We start from the raw sequence: 15,120 nt of genomic DNA on the forward strand, positions 1-15,120 counted from the left end.
TTATGTGTTTGTGGTCAGTTTTAATGCTGCTGGAGGTATTTGGCATCTATGTCCTTATTTTTCTAAGATTAAAAAAAAAAAAAGAGGAGGAAACAGAACAGGAGAAAACATAAGGCTGCATGCACTTTACTGGCTATATTTAGACGTGTTTCCATGTAGTGTTGAAACTGTAGTAAATTACCGTCACCTCTGTGCCCTTCAAATAACATGCAGTAACAAGTTGTACTGCATTTCAGGTGTACTGTGGTGGTGCCAAGTACTAATGTACTTGAAGAGCTTTTCTTGCTTCTAGAGTGGATTGTGGTACAAGAACTGTCTGCTGGCATAAGTAACCAATTGTACTACACGTCTAGATTTTCTTGGAAGTAACCATTATCATGGTCTTGTTGAAATGTGCACTAAAGAGAGTGCCAAAAGCTGCCGGGTCAACTTGTCTCAGTCTCCTTAGTAATCCTTACACAGGTGTTCTTTGCATGCATTTAACATTGCAGAACATAATTTGAGAACTTACTCGTACACGTTTGGGGGGCGGAGAGGGGAAGAGTAGGAGCTAGCATTAGGAATGCAGTGTCAGTGGCATAGAGTGGAAAAATAAAGTGAGTGTTGAAACCAAGAAGGTGATTCAGACATTTGAACAACTGGAACTTGCAGGTACACTCGATTCCTCCCTTGTTCTTCTTTGGTCCTTGGAAGTTCTGGGCACTACCTTGTCATACTGTGACTTTGCAAGCCTCAGTCTTCCAAACTGCAATAAAGGAGTGGTTTTGCATTAACTGTAACTTCTTGATAACTTTGTGTGTGGTTGATTGCATAATAAGAGATTTGAAGGGGGATAATTTGGAGATGATAATACTGTGTGAGATATATTAGGTTACAGTAATCAAAATGGTCTCTGGAGTAATCTGATGCATGCAAGATAGTATTGTTTAAAAAAGATTAAAATTAGTCTCATAAAGACAGATTAAGACTGTACGAGAACATTAATAAAATGATGACATAAAAATGTAGTTTTAGATAACCATTTTAAATAGATGCCTCTTCTGTTATATGCTGACTTTACGGCATATATTGATGTCAGTTGTCTTAAGTATGCAATTCTTTGGACGTCTGCAGTTGTTCTGTGACATTATTTAAAGTTTGAGTAACCAGTATTTAGTTTAAGGTAACCATTCTGTTCTTTGGGGATCTGGACAGGGAAATAATGGTGCTTTTCTCCTTTCCACTGATCGCCTTTTCCTTCTCCTTTCCCTGCTGTTTGGCTATCTTGTTTTCTTTTTCCCATGATGATTTGAGTCCTGCTGCCAGCTGTAATGAACTGGTGGGCTCAGCTCTTGAGATCAGTTTTATTTAACAGTGCTGTAGTGGAAACACAAGAACAGGGAAGGAAAGCCTGCTCTTGTCAAAACCTTGGTCTTGCTACTGACCTAAAACCAAACATGAATGATGAAAAGTTGAAGCATTGACATGTTTCCTCTCCTCTCTCCCTCTCTCACCTATAAAAACCTTTGCTTTCTGAATTGCCATCAATATTGCTGTGCTCTCAAGCATGCTGGCACAACTGCTAACAGTCAAGGTAGCACAGCCCTCAGCTGCAAGCTACACGCTGCAAGCTTGCAAGCTGCAAGCTCAGCTGTTATGGTAACATTCATATTCCTAATGTATATTAAGTAAAATTTGGTTGTCTTAACCACATTGCAAGGAAGCTGCATAAAAGTTGACTGATAGTATGCCAAATATAGCCTATAAACCTGTGTACAGCTGGGTTATTCTGTGAAATTCCTAACTTTTGAAGTATTTTTCTTAGTAAGAAAATCTACAAATACTACTCCACTAGTAGTTAATGCAGCAACGTTCAAAGACAAAAGATATCCTGACAAAAAGTCACAGTAAGCCAGAAGTCTTGACTTTCTTCCTATTTGTCCAATTACTCATCCAGTAACAAATATCTGGCCATTGCTACTGCAGCACAACTGCTGTACTCAAGAGGCCTGAAAGCCTTCTGTGTTGTTAACGGTTTGGATGGCTTTTTTCAAGTTTGCACTGCAGTTTTCATTGAGACCTCAGCTTTTATTGGACGTACATATGTTAGAGATGTCCCAAGAACCAAAATCTGGTTGCTTTCTGAAAGAATTTGCATGTTCTAATCTATCAAAATACGTGGCTTTTAGATCCTTTCCTTACAGTGCATGTAATCTTAATGCTGCCTATTTCTTTTATCTTCTTATGTGGTCTTTTTGTTTGTTTGTTTTTCAAGTCTTAATGCATTGCAGCATAAGGAAGGAAGCAGATATCCTTTGGTTGCTTAGCATTGGAAAGATGATAAAATGAAAAGACGACAGTAGAGTTAACTAAAATGGTTTTCTAAAAATGTACCACCTCATTAGCTGAAATTGAGCCGTTTCTTTTTTTTTTTTCTGTTTGTCTTTGGAGAAATCAACAATATTATGATAAAACGAAAAGACGACAGTAGACTAAAATGACAGTAAACTAAAATGGTTTTCTAAAAATGTACCACCTCATTAGCTGAAATTGAGCCGTTTCTTTTTTTTTTTTTTCTGTTTGTCTTTGGAGAAATCAACAATATTTAATAATTTCTTCAGAAAATATTTGTGAGTTTTCTTTAAAATTCATCAAATTTCCTTTAAAGTCAACCCCCTTCTATTATATATGGAAAGCCCAATATAACGTATTGGGCTGGGAAACACTGGGAAAGGCCAGTGTATTGGAATTGGTAAAGGGCATAGTGTATTTTTACATTAACTTGCCTTTAAATTTAATTATTGGCTCCCAGGTAAATGATATTTAGACTGTGTTGTGCTGGCTATAACCACAGAATCTCACTGGACAAGGGGATAGACTAGAAGATAGAAAACAAGATTGCAGCGTTTGGCAATTTCTATAAACTGCTTGTAAAATAAAACTTCAAGTAGATAAATCCCTTAAAGTGAGATCTTCCTCTGAGTATATGTGGCTTTGTTCCCCAGTATTGGAGCCTAAAATAACTTCTAGCAGAGATATTTCGCTGCAGGGTTCTGTATGCCATCTCAGTAGTCGGGAAGAAGAACCAACAGCCTTGTGTCAGTAGCCAGACAACAACTGAAAAATGAAGCAATAGAGAGCTGAAAATTAAATGCATTTTAGTAAAATGGACATCTGTAAATTGCACCATCACTTTGGAAAAGAGAGCAGATTGACCATAAAAATGAAGTAGAAATACTAGTTGGTAAAATAAGTAGAGTAGCATAAGAGAAGAAGTCATAAATCAAGTCAAAACAGCGTGCTACTTCTGTTTTCTCCATTTAACCCAAAATCTTCATCTTGATTTCTGTAATTTGTTGTGGATTCATTTGAAAACCATCACATCCTGTAATACTACAAAACAGCTATCCCCACAAAAGCTAATTGTAAATGTAAAGACTGAGAGGAGGGGATCTGGACAATATGCAGACTTGAACTTTTAAGGACCTCTATCTCTGTGGAAGAACTATTTAAGCTTTATGTGCAGATTACTGTAACTGTTCAATCTAAAAGCTCTCTTGAAAAGAAAAGAAAAGAAAAAGCAATGAAATCTCCATTGAAGTCAAAAGGCTTTTCATTTCTGTTGATTTGCTTTGCTTTGCTTGAAAAGGTGTGGCATTGAGCCAGATCTATAAAGTGATGTAATCGCTGTCAGCCAGCCAGATAGTGTTTTTGTTAGGAGAAAACATTTGCAGTGTTCATAAAATAAGCCTGCAAATTTAAAAATGCTATGTAAAGCCTTCTTTGTTAGTTCACTTACTAAGTAGTTTTCCCACTATAGTGGTTTTAGCTTCCACACTAGGGTATGAACACTTAAGGTTTGGTTAAAAATATGCGTTGCTTTGCTTTTTGAATTTTGGCTGTATAAATAAAAAATCAAATGTTCATGTGGAGGTAAAACAAAGGGGAAAAATGCTTACTTCTATACAGAGAAGAAAGCTGAAAGATTTTTACAAGCATAGTAACACCTTGAACTTAACAGCGATTTGTCCAGTATAATGTTTCCATTGTCATGTTCCCCCCGCCTTCCTTTCTAGGGCTGCAGACTACACGTTTAGGAAACCATTTGGAAGACAGAGTAAACAAATTCTTGCGGCGGCAGAATCATCCTGAAGCTGGAGAGGTCTTTGTCAGAGTAGTAGCAAGTTCAGATAAGACAGTAGAAGTTAAACCAGGAATGAAATCCAGGTTAGTTCTATTAATTACAATAAATGCAATCTTGGAATTTTTTATTTTGAAATCCCCCTACATAAATATTGCAAAACTGTGCCTTAATCCCTTGGCACATTTTTGAAACTTATGCATGAGTGAAGTTACAAAAGGAAGAAAAGCAGCGTGCAGTAAATGAACTTAGAGGAGATTCAGTTTACAGTTGTATTTCGACTGTTTGGGCGGGGGGGTAGCGGGGACATCCTGGCTTGGGTTATAATACTATGACTTTGTATTACTAAATCTTGAGAGAGAGCCTGACCACATTTTGGTTAGCATTACAGAATTCATAGTTTAGTTTGGAACAGTTGCTGAGACTCTGTTCCTTACTGTTCCTTCATTTTGTTGTGTTTTTAGAAATACTTCAGCTTTCAGAATTTATTTTTAATTTGTTTCATCATAAATGAAAAGCTTAAAAGGTTTATTCTATGAACTGTTTTGGTTTTAATTCATAAAGACAGTGTTTACGTGACATCACTTCATCATAGTGCATCAAGTTTTGTACTCTGGAGTGTATTTAAAGGCTTGCGGTTTCTGAGGATGCTCTTGTACTCAATGCTTGCCTGTTCAGTCATACGCAAACTATATGGAAACTGTCTTTCTGTTGAGTTCTATAGTAACAGACCTTGCATTGACAAGACTCCCTGTTTTAATGCAGCTCTGATCTGACCCTGTTTAATTTCTGCATAAATGTTTCTAATGAGTTAAAAATAAGGTTAAAAAGAATTTCCTCATTCTGGTAGGACAGTAGTTTAATAATTAGCTTTTTGTTGTTCTTTTTTTCTCTCTCTTCCCCCCCCCACCTCTTCCTAACTGTTCTTTCCTTCAGATTTGTGGATTCCGGTGAGATGTCAGAATCTTTCCCTTACCGTACCAAAGCTCTGTTTGCATTTGAGGAGATAGATGGAGTAGATGTGTGCTTCTTCGGCATGCATGTACAGGAGTATGGCTCAGATTGCCCCCCTCCAAATACAAGGTACTCTCTCATTTCTGTACCGGTGGTGCATGCATAGAGAACATCTTGGCTACATTCAGTCAAATACAGAAGATTGGGAGATATGTTTCAATTCTGTGGCACAAATACTGTATGACTGCAGATGACTTTGAAGGGGAAACAGTTTTTTGTATTCTGTATTTAATTTTGCCTCTTGATGTATATTCTTGCTGCCTAAAAAAATGGTACCTATTTCTTGCTTTTAAGAACTGTGTATACCATGTTAAGATGCTTAAAAATGCGTTAAAATAATGTCACCGTTAATTTTTCTTTGTTCAGTATGGCTGTGTATGTATCTGGTATAAAAGTCAGTTCTCAGTAGACAAAACAGACGTTCAGCCGTACATGATCTTCTGTCATTCTTCTCTCATTACTATAGGCGTGTGTACATATCGTATCTAGATAGTATTCATTTCTTCCGCCCCCGTTGTCTCCGAACTGCAGTTTATCATGAAATCCTCATTGGATATTTGGAGTACGTGAAGAAACTTGGGTAAGCGAGATTTTGTAAAGAAAGAAATCTTTTTTTCTTGGTATTTTGTTTATCCAGGATGCCAGGTAGCTTTTCACTTGGGATAGTCTCTTTCCTTCTGCCTGCCCTGAGATATGTGGAATACTACATGCCTCTTCTGCAGTGGAGAGAGTTGGGATTTTATCATTGAGGTGGTTTTTCTGTTGTTAGGATTCTTAAACTAACAGCATATCACTCTTTATCAGAGGTTCACTTGATGTTTAAGCTTCAACATTATATCCCAGACCTTTTCTCATCTATTGTACAAATAGAGGTTATTGCCTCAGCATCTTTGTTACAAAGAAAAAACAGAAGAGAATGGGGTGGGGGGAACGCCAGAGGTCTGAATCTGTATCTTGTTTTGTCTGAGTTAATTTTAAGATGGTAATAAAATGGTTAAATTTTTCTTTTCTTGTGTGTGAAACACAGGTATGTGACTGGACACATTTGGGCCTGTCCCCCAAGTGAAGGAGATGACTATATTTTTCATTGCCATCCACCTGATCAGAAAATACCCAAACCCAAACGTTTGCAAGAATGGTATAAGAAGATGCTGGACAAGGCATTTGCCGAGAGAATCATTCATGACTACAAGGTTTGCTACTGTTTACTTCCTGAATTTAATTTTTTATGGGATTTTCATTTTCATTTGAAGGTAACTAATACTGTTTCATAAGACATGAAACTGTTGGTGTTGTACAAGAGTTTTTATTCTCAGTTAGTGTGTACATTTTCTCAGATTTTTTGGAGGTTCTGCCTTTCAGACTGAAAATTCCTTAGATTTGGTTTCTGCATTAAGAGAAACGTGCAAGAACCTGCCTTCGCGTACTTGTCTTTCACTGCAGTCTTCTAGGCAAGGAAGTATGTAGTTTGTTAAGGTGTACAGAAGTTGGTTGCTTCTGGTAATTCTGGAGGATCAGGTGGACTACTGGACCCCACTATAGTGTGAAATCAAAAAACCTGCTTATAAAACAGCTTCTTCACTTGAAGAAAAGAAGGGTGATGTTCATAGTTGGAGAATACCTCACATGTACCCAGGGAAATAAGTTAAAGATGGCAAAGGTAGCATTTGCCACTCCTTACATGCTAAAATTTACAAGAATTTAAATGACAGTGCTGGAAAAAATTGATGTTTTGATTGCAAATGGCAGTTACTAAATGTGTGGAATAGAAGAGCGTATAGCAAGCCTTGTCATCTGATCCAGCGTAGCAAAGAGCTAGAAAATCTGTGTCTCCCCCAATAAGGAGGTCTTGAAATGAATCCAAAGAAGAAAATTGGCTGGTCTGGTATGTGCTTGTTAAACACGATGTACTTAAACCAACCACCTCTAGAACAACTATGTGAAATACCTGTTCCTCTCAGTGGCCCCCAATCTTTCCAGCCAGGCGGTCCACAGAGCTTCAGCCAGCGGTCAGCGAAGGACGCAGGCTGCACACAAGTTCCCCTACCACAACCAGACATTATTTAATATTCCTGTGTGTTGGCCGGTGCATTCAGCGATTCTTCTTGGAGTGACCAGGCCTAGTGCACATACGATGCACAGCCCAGACGCACATGCATTGAAGCCCTTACTGAAATCTCTAAGGGAAAGGGCTGTTTGAGACGTGCTTGCTGTCACTAGAACAATTCCTGCTCTTGTCCAAGAGCTGGTGTAGGAAAAGCTAAGTAGAGTAAGCTTCATTTTTAATTGCCATAGTTACCAGGGAGGGGGTTGCTATGTTTTCCAGGGGTACCTTAGTTTCTCCCATCGTGTCAGGAGCACGAACCGATTGCATGATGGAGGTTCAGGAGAGCCTCAGCAGCTGCCTTTCCAAGATGAAACAGGGAGTGGGCTGTTATCAGTACTCGGTACGGCCAGGCCGGTTTTTGAGCTGCACCCAGAAAAGGAGGCCTGCCAGGAGTGGGCCGTGAGCTGTAAGCAAGGCACAGCTGTTCAGTGTCGCCCTGGGTCACGTCTCTGGTTCTCTTCTCTCTCCCAAGTGGTCTTCATTTATTTATTCTCGGTATTTCGTGATACGCTTAACAGGACATCTTCAAACAAGCAACTGAGGACAGGCTGACAAGTGCCAAGGAGCTGCCTTACTTTGAAGGTGATTTCTGGCCCAATGTGCTGGAAGAAAGCATTAAGGAGTTGGAGCAGGAGGAGGAGGAAAGGAAAAAGGAAGAAAGCACTGCAGCTAGTGAAACAACAGAGGTGAGTTAACTTTATATGCTATATTTGCTTCTGGCTCACAAAGCTGACAATTAACACTTTAATTAAATAACACTTTCATAAATTAGAGAGCTCACATCCAGTAAACTAGAAAAGAAGGTCATTCACATCAAATGTTAAATCAGGGTTCCCTTTAACTGCATTTCTGGTTTTCTTCCTGGATAATAATTATACTGATGGCTTGGCGGTTGGGGTGGGTTGTTTTTTTTTTTTTTAACAGAATCAGAAGTCAGTTCAGCATCTCTGTTCTCAGAGAAATGTGTTAAGCTACTTTTGGATTGCATCATGACTGTTACATTTGCTTGCAGGCTGAGCTGCTGGTTCACACCTTTGCAAATCACCTTCAGTGTTTGCATTTGGAAAGATGCTGTATTTTTCAAAGCTGAATTAAATTTTGCAAAGGTACTTTGCAACAGTAGGAGGCTGAAGTTTAGAAGTATTTATTGCAGGCTTTGCATTGGTGTGAAATGTTGATCCTGATGGTACTGTTCCTTCACCAGAATTCTCTCTTTGTATATTAAAAAAAAAAAAAATTACTTTCTCAAGGTCCTGGCCAGAATTTCATTATTCATTTTTATTGTTGTCTTGATTGTATCTGTACCCAAATGGTCTTAGCACTTTTATGCTGTCCCTTTCACTTGTGATTTGCAGCACGGTGTTTTGAAAATAAATAGAGCAGGAAAATCTGAAGTCGAGCAGATTGAGGTGGAACCAAAAACTTTTAACTGGGGAGGGACTGCGTTCAGCTTAGCTGCCATGACAGTTTGCGTACAGTCTGTGTTACGTGTAATTGATGTGGAGTGATGGACCTTAATCCATCACTTTCATTATGTCAAAAAATTCCTTCTGTTAAACCTTAGCAGATCCTTCAAAACTAATATAGTTTGTTGCTATATTTTTTATGGAACCATAAAGTTAATAGTTTTCACTTTGTTCCTTCTGAATGTAACTTTTAATATTGAACTATTTCAACAGACATAGCAGTATAAAAGTAACTGAAAGACAAGGCTTGGAATTTAAGTTGCGGTCCTCTTTTGCTAACAGTGTCACTTCCAATAAATCGTAGGCATGCCCTTCCAGGGAAAACACCACTGTAAACCTCTATGTCTAAGAGGGAAAAAGGGCGTTTTAAAAAACTGAGAACAGCTAACTGTGAAACTCTTGTCTGCCTAAAGTGAGAAGATGCAGCCTTGGCTGTTAACATCCCTGTGTTCCCACTTAAGGCCATTGATGTTGCTTGGGGTAGCAGGGGAACAAAATCTGCATCCGAGTTCCTGAAGATGTCATCCAGGAATGCAACAAAAAACGTAGCAGTGTGGTCTGGTTAAAAAAAGAGGAGTGAAATTATAAGCATGAGAACTTCTCCAGTGTAGTCACCTGAACTTGCGTCACTTTATGGAGGATGTTACGCCCAGCAAGGGGCATCTCCACGTGTAGAAGTACTTGATGAATCTTTACAATTTGCCTTGTACTGAGATGGTACAGAATGCGGCTATCTTTTCTTAAATTCTTAGTACTAAACTTTGTAAAAGTGGAGAGAGAGCGTCTTGAAATTCAACATGTGCTGCATGTGTCAGAGTCTAAAGAGGTGGTAAATATGCAGAAGTTCTTGAAAAAGGTTCTGAAGGGACGAGGCTGACTGAGTAACCGTGCCATCGGCATCTCTGGCAAACCTGTCTGAGTATGTTTTATACTACTTCACCAAAATGAAGTAGTATAAAACAACCTTACAACTTCTGAAAACATTTTGGGACAGCTTTGTACAATTGACCAAACATAAAGTTGTCTAAAGGTGGAGTAGAAAGGTAACTTAGAATAACACTGTCAGCTAAGTGTCAATCTATTATTCCTTTTGGTGTTTAAATTTTAAAATCTTATGTCAGTGCTGTAGAATGCATGGGCAAAGGAAGACATGCCCTAATTCCATCAGGGTGGTAGCAAATTTTGAGGAAGAGAAGTCAAGATGAGCACAGACAATACCTTCTTTCTTAATACCTTCAAATCACTTAGAGCTCTGTCTGGTTTCCCATAAAATAGTATCATTTTAATCTCCAAACAGGTTTGGTCAAAAAGTCAATAAAATTAGTTACAGAAAAACCAAGATTGGGCAGGAAATTTCTATCTAAGACGAATTAATGGAATGGAGGGATGGCAAGAGTCTATATATAGAATTGCTTTCTTCAGTTGGAATATTTTTGTTTTCTTTGAATAAACATACTTGTGGATAAACCCTGTGTTTGCTCGTACATAGCGTTCGTGAAACTTTCTTGCGTTTGTGTGTGTATGTATATATATATATGAGTATTTCAGTAGCTTATTTTTAATATTATGATAACCAGTATTCTAGCAGTTAGGGGATTTTTACTGAGTGGTGAGCTCCCTTCTGAGGGCTTGGGTTTTTATTTTTCAAGGACATGAGAAGTCTAAAAGTTATTTCTGTTTTCACAGGTCATCTAAATAGCATCATGTGCTATTTTTTACTCTTTACTTACATCTAGTATTCAGTATATGGTTGCTGTGGTCTACGTTGGTTGTAACTTAGACACAAGTGAAGGTTTTTGGGGATTTTTTTTAGTTCAATTTGCAGCATTAAGTCTTCAGGACGGAGAATAATGTATTTTGTGTCGGTTTCAAATCCTGCATGTTCTTATCTGTGTACTAGCCCTAAATTTGTTCAATAAAAACAAGCCAACAAAAAATTAAATCAGAGCTCAAGCAAGTATGTGAAACCCCAAATGCACAACAAAGCAAAATGCTGCACTTCTGGAATTTTTTTAAGTCCATTTTATTTGTAACTCATTTTACTATCAAATATCTGTAAGATCTTGTAAAGGAGGCAATGGAAGCTGAAGTACAGTGTTTGAGAAGGAAAAAATAAGTGTAAGGTACAAATTATTTAATGTGTATGCATACTTTAAAAATCTATTTTTAAACAGTGTTTGAATTTGTTTGCCTGCCAGTTTGGCTTTTGATTTTTCCCGGAAGATAGGATATATTTAACACAGTGTGGCTGATTTGCCGGCACTGGAACAAAGTTCTGTTACTGACAGCAGAAGTATTTCACTTTCAGCTACGGTGAATGGGAGAGCGCTCTATAAAGTGTAACATCCTTTCCTATGCATGTATTGCAGGGAAGCCAGGGTGACAGCAAAAATGCCAAGAAAAAGAACAACAAAAAAACCAACAAGAATAAGAGCAGCATCAGCAGAGCTAACAAGAAGAAACCCAGCATGCCAAACGTGTCCAATGATCTGTCTCAGAAGCTGTATGCCACTATGGAGAAGCATAAAGAGGTACTGTCAAAATACACTGCATAAAGAGAAGATTTTATTTCTGTAAATCCAGGCATGATGATAGTCAGAACTGAAAAATCAGGAGGAGTAAAGCTTGTGATTGCGCTAGTTCTTCTGTTGTGTAACAGCATATTGGAGGAAATTAGCCTAAACTAAGTTCATTAGGTAACATTTGTAGCATACTATTACTGCAACGGAACATGAGCTTTTTCCTGCAAGATTATCTAACCTCATTAATTTAATCCCCTCCCCCCGTTTATTTGCAGGTCTTTTTTGTGATTCATTTACATGCCGGGCCTGTAATTAACACTCTGCCTCCCATCGTGGACCCTGATCCATTACTTAGCTGTGATTTGATGGATGGGCGAGATGCCTTCCTCACCTTAGCCAGAGATAAGCACTGGGAGTTCTCCTCACTACGCCGATCCAAGTGGTCCACGCTCTGCATGCTGGTAGAACTACATACTCAAGGGCAGGATCGCTTTGTCTATACGTGCAATGAGTGTAAACATCATGTGGAGACAAGGTGGCATTGCACTGTCTGTGAGGTAGGTGTATATCACCAGAGACAACTTCTCTCTCTTGCTCTACAGCCAAGCTTGATTTTTTTATTATTATTATTACTTTTTAATATTGCCCAAAGCTCCTCCAGATTAAGCTTATCCTGATAAAAAGGCTGTCAAGCCTTAAGGGAAGGCAACTTACCACAGTGGGGTACCTCTACTTCTAGAATAAGTGCCTTTAGTTTCTTGACATGGAAAAAGCCAGTATGCTGGAATGGCTCCTGCTGCACCATTTATTTCACTATGGCTCCTCTGCATAGACAAGTTTTTAACTTAATTTTAAAGAACTTTAGGACTGGGTCGTAGTGTGTGACTGCATCAGAGTAGTCTGAATCTGCAGGGCACTAGTTCATCCACATTAAATGGATGTCCAAGAGAGAAGTTCACGTACATTCCTGCAAGGTAGCTTTCCTTCCACTTTGATTGTGGTACTTCTTGTTGTAAGGAGGGCAGCCAGGCGTGTGTCCGGGCTGCCGCAAAGCTGGGTAAGGAGGCTGCCACAGCTCTTCGTCATTGTCCCTTTGGCCCAGTGTTAGAGGTTGCCTGCCCTTCAGATCAGCACATAAAATTGCTTCCTAACCTGGCTCAATGCTTTTAATGACTAGTACTTTTACAGCATAGATCACTTCCACTGAATGGTGTTAGAGAGCAATTATGCATGGAGTTATACCAGTGGACTTGAGGAGAAGGTAGCCTCTACAGAGCTTGTGATGACCTCTGGCTGCAGCTGAACCAAAAAAAGAAAAAAATTTGAATAAGTGCAGCCTAGTTTTTATACTGCAAGTTATTGCCAGGTCTGCGGTGGAAGACTCTTAATTAATCCCTCCGAGGAAAGCGTTGAACGAGGCTTCTTGAGGCAAGACTGCAGGAGATGGATCGTACACACTAGGGGAATTAAGTGGTGGAAGGACGTATGGCCTTTAGGTTTCTTTTGGGTACTTCTTATAAGGGAGTGCCCTTCCTCCAGCAAAAAAGGACAAGGCAGTGAAAATGTGGGTGTTTGAGCAGGTTTTCAGACGTTCATCTGAGCATGAAACTTGCATTTGATTTGAGGGTCATTTTAGAGATGAAAAAATAGGTATTTCAGGGTAGTGATGATATTAGTCAGTAATTACACTAAGAATAGCTAAATGGAGAGTCAAGCCCTGTTTTTTAAGCATTGACAGAAGGTTTGTCTTACTAGTTGGAGGTTTTGGCCCTCCTCGTGTAGGTACCCCATAGACATCACGGAACAGTAAACAGTTCCTGTTGTCAAAAGGAGAAAACAAAAAAACCCCAAACCCTGCAAAGATGCTTTAATGTAATAAAATGAAGACAGAATTACAGCCCCTATTTGCATTGTTACCTACTGTAGCCGAGACTTGTGCACTTGCAGACTTGCTTTGCTGGGGCAGCTGACATGGCTTCTGCCCTCAGCTGCCCAGTACTCCCTGGTCCTACGCCCGCTGTCATGGTGGCTCTGCAGCTGCTTCTCTACCTCGGTGTATGTCCTGGTTTCAGCTGGGATAGACTTAATTTTCTTCACAGAGGCTAGTATGAGGCTGTGTTTTGGATGTGGGATGGAAATCCAGGCATACATTGAACCGGGCAGCTGTTCACGGTGCGTGGCGGCTGTCCTGCTTTTGTCCTGCTGTGTGTTTGTTCCCACTGAAACCCAAAGTGTGCTTCCGCACCGGGCTCACGTTGCTCGCCTAGCACCGCTGTTACTCTTCCAGTACAGCCCTTTTGCTGGTACAGTTAGTGCTCTATAGACAACTGAACTCTGGGTTTTCTTTTCTTTCAGGACTACGACCTCTGCATTAACTGCTACAACACTAAGAGCCACGACCACAAGATGGTTAAGTGGGGCCTGGGTCTGGATGATGAGAGCAACAGCCAAGGAGAGCAGCAGTCAAAGAGCCCCCAGGAGTCGCGACGACTGAGCATCCAGCGCTGCATTCAGTCCCTTGTCCATGCCTGCCAGTGCCGCAATGCAAACTGCTCATTACCATCCTGCCAGAAGATGAAACGGGTTGTCCAGCACACCAAGGGCTGCAAGCGCAAGACCAACGGTGGCTGTCCGGTGTGCAAACAGCTCATAGCTCTTTGCTGCTACCATGCCAAACACTGCCAAGAGAACAAATGCCCTGTGCCATTCTGTCTCAATATCAAACACAAGCTTCGACAGCAGCAGATCCAGCATCGCCTGCAGCAGGCTCAGCTCATGCGCAGAAGGATGGCTACCATGAACACCCGAAACGTGCCTCAGCAAAGTTTGCCTTCTCCTACCTCAGCAACGCCTGGTACCCCTACACAGCAGCCAAGTACACCGCAAACACCACAGCCTCCTCCCCAGCCCCAGCCCTCCCCTGTAAGTATGTCACCGGCTGGCTTTCCCAGTGTGTCGAGAACTCAGCCCCCTACTACTGTTTCAACAGGAAAACCTGCAAACCCGGTTTCCGCACCTCCACCTCCGGCTCAGCCTCCACCGGCCGCGGTGGAAGCGGCTCGGCAGATTGAGAGAGAAGCTGCCCAGCAGCAGCAGCAGCTCTACAGGGTCAACAACATTAACAATGGTTTGCCTCCTGGTCGCCCAGGACTAGTAAACCCAACGGTGGGTTCAGTGAACCAGATGCAGCAAGTCAGCATGAATGTACCCCGGCCCAACCCTGTAAGTGGTCCAGTGATGTCCAACATGCAGCCCGGACAATGGCAGTCACCTCCAATGCCACAACAGCAACCCATGCAGCCAGGAATGGCAAGACCAGTTATGCCAATGGCGACGCCACAAGCCGTGGCTGGGCCGAGGATGCCGGGCGTGCAGCAGCCACCTCGGAGCATCCCCCCGAATGCACTTCAGGACTTACTGAGGACCTTGAAATCACCGAGTTCTCCACAGCAGCAGCAGCAGGTTCTTAATATCCTTAAATCCAACCCTCAGCTTATGGCAGCTTTTATAAAGCAAAGAACAGCCAAATACGTGGCTAACCAGCCTGGGATGCAGCCACAAGCAGGCATACAGCCCCAGCCTGGGATGCAGCAGCCGCAGACCGGCATGCAACAGCCAGGCATGCATGCTCAAGCAGGATTGCAGAACATGAACGCGATGCAAGCAGGAGTGCAGAGACCGAGCGTTCCTCCCCAGCAGCAAGGGATAGGAGCTATGAATCCCCAGGGACAAGCGATAAACATTATGAACCCCGGCCACAACCCTAGCATGGCAAACATGAGTCCGCAGTACAGAGAAATACTGAGGCGGCAACTACTGCAGCAGCAGCAGCAACAGCAGCAGCAGCAAGGAGGGGCTGGGATGGCAGGAGGGATGGCAGGACATAACCAG

At 41.0% G+C, this 15,120-nt stretch overlaps 1 protein-coding gene across 1 annotated transcript in view; it reads left to right on the forward strand.

The window, feature by feature from the left end:
• Window positions 1-15,120, forward strand: part of CREBBP (CREB binding protein) — a 49,551-nt gene that overhangs the window by 33,288 nt on the left and 1,143 nt on the right. The window contains exons 21-28 of the mRNA XM_010296748.1: window positions 4,056-4,206; window positions 5,057-5,203; window positions 5,601-5,714; window positions 6,162-6,327; window positions 7,760-7,927; window positions 11,077-11,238; window positions 11,505-11,786; window positions 13,585-15,120. The exon at window positions 13,585-15,120 is cut by the window's right edge and continues 1,143 nt beyond it. Of these exons, the coding sequence (XP_010295050.1) occupies window positions 4,056-4,206; window positions 5,057-5,203; window positions 5,601-5,714; window positions 6,162-6,327; window positions 7,760-7,927; window positions 11,077-11,238; window positions 11,505-11,786; window positions 13,585-15,120 (2,726 nt within the window). The remainder of the gene's footprint in view (window positions 1-4,055; window positions 4,207-5,056; window positions 5,204-5,600; window positions 5,715-6,161; window positions 6,328-7,759; window positions 7,928-11,076; window positions 11,239-11,504; window positions 11,787-13,584) is intronic.

The sequence above is a fragment of the Phaethon lepturus genome, unplaced genomic scaffold (genome assembly GCF_000687285.1).
Source record: "Phaethon lepturus isolate BGI_N335 unplaced genomic scaffold, ASM68728v1 scaffold9461, whole genome shotgun sequence".
NCBI classification, from domain to species: Eukaryota; Metazoa; Chordata; class Aves; order Phaethontiformes; family Phaethontidae; genus Phaethon; species Phaethon lepturus.